General features: G+C 47.2%; 1 protein-coding gene across 1 annotated transcript; it reads left to right on the forward strand.

Annotated features, from left to right (window-relative positions):
- Positions 1-1,180: 1,180 nt before the first annotated feature.
- NPBWR1 (neuropeptides B and W receptor 1) lies at positions 1,181-2,850 on the forward strand. Its single transcript, XM_005418311.2, has 2 exons — positions 1,181-1,224; positions 1,823-2,850. Exon 2 carries the CDS (start codon positions 1,867-1,869, stop codon positions 2,848-2,850), a length of 984 nt encoding a protein of 327 aa, XP_005418368.1. The 5' UTR covers positions 1,181-1,224; positions 1,823-1,866.
- The last annotated feature ends 1,946 nt before the right edge of the window (positions 2,851-4,796 follow it).

Consider the following 4,796-nt stretch of genomic DNA (forward strand, 5'->3'; position numbering starts at 1 on the left):
AGTATCCTTTGCTATATAATGTAGCTAGTAATATGAAATAATGTAAGACAGAGTGCTACAAAAATCATAGCCATAATGAAGCAGAGGTACTTTTCTTGTCCTTTGTCATGTATTTACTTAATAATTTATTTGCTTGGATTTTAAGGTTTGTGATATCCTGCTGATCTAGGTAATTATACATCATAATATGGGAGAATCAGAGCCAGGCTGTGTTTATCTCTCTCCATTATACCAGCTTATAGATAATAAACAGTAATGCCAGTTTGCCAAAAGATGAATTTATTATGCTATTAGTAATTTATTAGTAATTTTTGATAATGTATGTGGTCAGTCTTGCCTGCAGCATTAAAAAAAACCAAAAAGTTCTTTACACTTCTGATTTTAGGGATGCAGAAGTTTCGTCAAATGTACTACAATAGTAATAGTAATTACAAATGTATTACAATGTATTAGATAGAATTATCGTATTGAAAAGGCAATAAAAATCAAAAAAAATTAGACAGATTTTATGCCATGTACTTTTTGGAAACAAACTCTGGTAATCAGGAGCTCTGAACTACCCTCTACAAAAAGATTGCTTTCCCAGGTTTATATTTCAGTTTTTCACTAGCACAGAGTGAAGGAGTCCAAGTGTCAGGCAGAACCAGAACTACTGTGCATCCATCCTGCTTCTGAATCCCACATCCCATGAAAAATGCGTTTTCCTGGCAAGTTCCCAGAATCATGGGTTAGTTTGGGCTGGAAGGGCACTTAAAGGCCATCTAGTCCAACCCCTCTGCAATAAGCAGGGGCACCTTCCACTCGATCCTGTTGCTCGGAGCCTGATGTACAGCATCACTCCGCCCCCGCCCCGCGGCAGGACAGTCCCGAGGCCAGGCAGGCGCTGAGTACTGAGCTCTCAGCCCCAGCAGGAGCAGCAGATGCTCCAGATGATCCAGCTGGGATCTCTGTCCCCGTTGCTGCGCTGCCGGACCGCAGAAGGGAGGAGATGTGACTCCAGGTAACCGCGCAAACCTCTTTGCAATGCTCCAGCTTCCGACTCTTAAACCATCTTCTGCTGTTCGCGCTACCTGTTTCTTGCTGCCCAGATCGAGTCGGACACGGCTGTAACTCTCAGAATCCAGCAAAGGAGCGGTGCCGGCACATCCGTCCCGCACGGAGCCAGCAGCGCAGGCGCCCGCCGGGGCGCGGGGCGGCCGCCCCGCCGCGGCCGGGCTGGAAGAGGTCAGTGCGTCCTTGCTCCCCCTTCACAACGCTCTCTCCAGTCGGGAAGGGAGGTGCGTTTTGCTTTTCGGGGAGCACACTGAGGGCACCGGCTCCCCCCGAGAGCAGGAGCCCCGCGGTCCGAGCAGCCCCGACCCAGAGGCGCCGCCGAGCGCCGGTGAGGAGGGGACCGGGCTGAGCCTCTGGGCTCCCAGGCGAGCACTGCCCCCATGGGATGGCCGGGAACTTCGGGGGAGCCCCAGGCTGAGCACTGTCCCCCTGGGAATGGCCGGGAACTTCGGGGAACCCCAGGCTGAGCGCTGCCACCCTGGGATGGCCGGGCACTTCAGGGGAGCCCCAGGCTGAGCGCTGCCACCCTGGGATGGCCGGGCACTTCAGGGGAGCCCCAGGCTGAGCGCTGTCACCACGCAGGCCTCCCACAATGTGGTAGGAGGGAAGGGAGCCGCTGGGACACTTGGCTGCTGGCTAAGCCCTTGGTGATCTTCCTTTGCTGCCATCAGGGTGCCAATGGGAGGCATATGTGAGATTTTGGCAGCTGGATGTGCCAGAGGAGATAGCCTTGCGAAGAGCAGTCTCACTTATTTTTCCCCACTTCCAGGTCATCCTCACTACCAGAGAACCTAGCCATCCTCTCCTGTAGCCATGGAGAACTCCTCCCTCCCTGAAACCAATTCCTCATGTGCAGACTGCACTGGAAGAGGACATGGGAGTCTGAATATGTCCACTACTCCAGTAAGCCCCAGGTACTACATCACAATGCCTGTCATCTACTCTGTCATCTGTGCTGTGGGACTGACAGGCAACACTGCTGTCATCTATGTCATCCTCAAAGCACCAAAGATGAAAACAGTAACAAACATCTTCATCCTCAACCTGGCCATTGCTGATGAGCTCTTTACCTTGGTGCTGCCCATTGACATTACTGACTACCTGCTCCTGCAGTGGCCCTTTGGAGAGCTCATGTGCAAGCTCATCATCTCCATAGACCAGTACAACATTTTCTCCAGCATCTACTTCCTCACTGTCATGAGCATTGACCGCTACCTCATTATGGCGGCCACCACCAAGTCCAGGAAGGTGTCCTACCGCACCTACCGAGCGGCCAAGATTGTCAGCCTCTGTGTCTGGTCCTTCGTCACCATCATCATCCTGCCCTTCGCCGTCTTTGCCAAGATACACAAGGAGCAGGGGCGCTCCCACTGCGTCTTCGTGTTCCCGCACCCTGAGAGCATGTGGTGGAAAGGCAGTCAGATCTACACCCTTATTTTAGGCTTTGTCGTCCCAGTGTCCACCATCTGCACCCTGTACGCCACCATGCTGTGCAGACTGAGACACGTGCAACTCCACTGCAATGCAAAAGCTCTGGACAAAGCCAAAAAAAAGGTGACACTGATGGTGGTTGCTATCCTGGGTGTGTGCCTGCTCTGCTGGACGCCCTTTCACCTTAGCACAGTGGTGGCCCTCATCATGGACATCCCACAAACTCCACTCATCATTGGGATTTCCTATTTCATCACCAGCCTAAGCTATGCCAACAGCTGCTTCAACCCTTTCCTGTATGCCTTTCTGGATGGAAGCTTCCGGAGGAGCTTTCGCAGACTGATTGATTGCAGAGCCACCTCATAAAGCCAGCCCAGCCCTCTCTCCTGTCCTTTTCCCTCTCACAGTCACCTGATTTTCCTGGGTGATTCCAGCCCAGAGAGTGCTTTCTCTCCAGTCTCCTCGTGATGGCCCACAGGTCTTCAGGTTGTTGCACTACCCAAGACATGAATTGGGGCCAGGTGGATCTTTCTCATCTCCTGCATTCATTTCCTTAGCACTGCCCTGGGTTTTTTGTTAGTTTATTTGTTGGGGTTTTTTAATTCCTTCTCTCTAATACTCTAACCTGGGTTTGGATCTCACAGAGCTGCCACTGGTCCCTTTTCCCTTTTAAAAGACGTTGCTTTGTGAACTCAAGCCACATGACTGTCTAAATTATCAGTGATTTGTAGAGCTCAATAAAAGTGTGTTACCAAGTGTCTTGCTTAATAATACCACAGCCTCTTTCCTACCTGCTTACCAAAGTCTTGCAAACTTAGCAACAACTCCAAAGGATAAGAAATAAATAAAGGTATTGAGCTCATTTCATTTTAAAGGAGAGTAAGATAAGGCAGTCAAAATCCATGATAACATGTGAGAGATATCAGTCTGAACTTTCAAGAAAAAAGAGTAACCCCTCCCTAGTGAATAAAAGACACAGATATGGGTTTGGACCTACTTGCTGCAGAAAATAGCTGCAAAAAATGGCACTTACAGATATTTATTTTGTGGTCCTAGAAAACAGAATCAGAGGCTATCTTCAGAACCAGTAACCTTTTAAGAGTTTGAAAAGATCCTTCTGAAACATGGGAATATCTTGACTTCTTCCCTTAGAAATCACAAGTAACTTGCAGGGGTTAGGCTACTTTTAAACTATCTCTCACATACTTCCACTTTTTGGTCAGATATTAGTGTTTCTCTTAAGAAGGAGAAGTGAAATAAAACTAAATTTAAAAAAAATACCCAAAAGATAAGTGGATTTTGCCTGAAGGAGGAGAGAGAGGGCGAATGAAAGTTTCACTAGAATTCACATGCCCAAACACTGTATGAAGAGGTTTCTTCCTCCAGTCTCATCTCCTCTTTTAGCCCTCTAAGGAAAACTGCAAAAATATTGAGGACTGAGAAAGTATTTGCAATCAGTTAATATTTCTCACCTTAGTGGTCTTCACAGCGCTTCCCTGCAGCAGATTCTAAATCAGTGTAACACAATTTTTGTTAGATATTTTCTCCTCCACTGAATACAGAGAGATAGGGAGATGTGGCTAAGAATTTGCATTTCCACCCACACAGGAGGTCCTGATGGCTCTCAGGAGGTGCATAAGGATTTGTATGGCACATGCAGTTGCTCCTGTGAGACTTTGCACCAGCTCCTTTCCCACTGCTGCAGTTTAAAGTTCTGCCATGGGCATATGGTAAGTTTCTTTCACTAAATCCTCCCATAAAAACTCCAAATAAAAATTTTAGCAATTATGCATGCCTAATACTTTATAATAACATATAACTGGGTTGATAATTAAATCATTTCTCCTTATAAGACATTAATATTCCCTGAGACAGTCAGTGCTAAATTCAACACCCAGTTTAGCTGTTATGAAAATGGAAGGACTCCTCTTGGGAATGACAGTGTTGTTCTGTTTCATTGGGGGCTGAATGATTTGACTTCCATCAGAAACAGAAACTGGTGTTTGAAAGAGCAAGCCCAAAAGGTGTGGAGTACCCATTTCCACACCTCATAGGAAAAAATGTGCTTCAAGAACCAGTGTCCCACACTTTATCTTTCTGCCTGAAACAAAAGGTAATTAGCTTCTCCCACCATCTGCCTGGTGATCAGTCACTTGCCATGGAGAGAGAATTCAGTCTGTATGGACCAAGCAGCAAAATTCCTCTTTGTTTAGGTGGCTGCTACACACACCACCCCTCTTGTATTCTTTAGTCATCATCTTCACAAGAATATTATTTGCTTAAAGACTACATACAGCTTAAAAAGTAAACAA

The sequence above is a fragment of the Geospiza fortis genome, unplaced genomic scaffold (genome assembly GCF_000277835.1).
Source record: "Geospiza fortis unplaced genomic scaffold, GeoFor_1.0 scaffold53, whole genome shotgun sequence".
In the NCBI taxonomy this organism is placed as follows: domain Eukaryota; kingdom Metazoa; phylum Chordata; class Aves; order Passeriformes; family Thraupidae; genus Geospiza; species Geospiza fortis.

Bases quoted from the DNA above. Each gene is read 5' to 3' on its own strand.
- NPBWR1 (XM_005418311.2), top strand. From the start codon at position 1,867: ATGGAGAACTCCTCCCTCCCTGAAACCAATTCCTCATGTGCAGACTGC.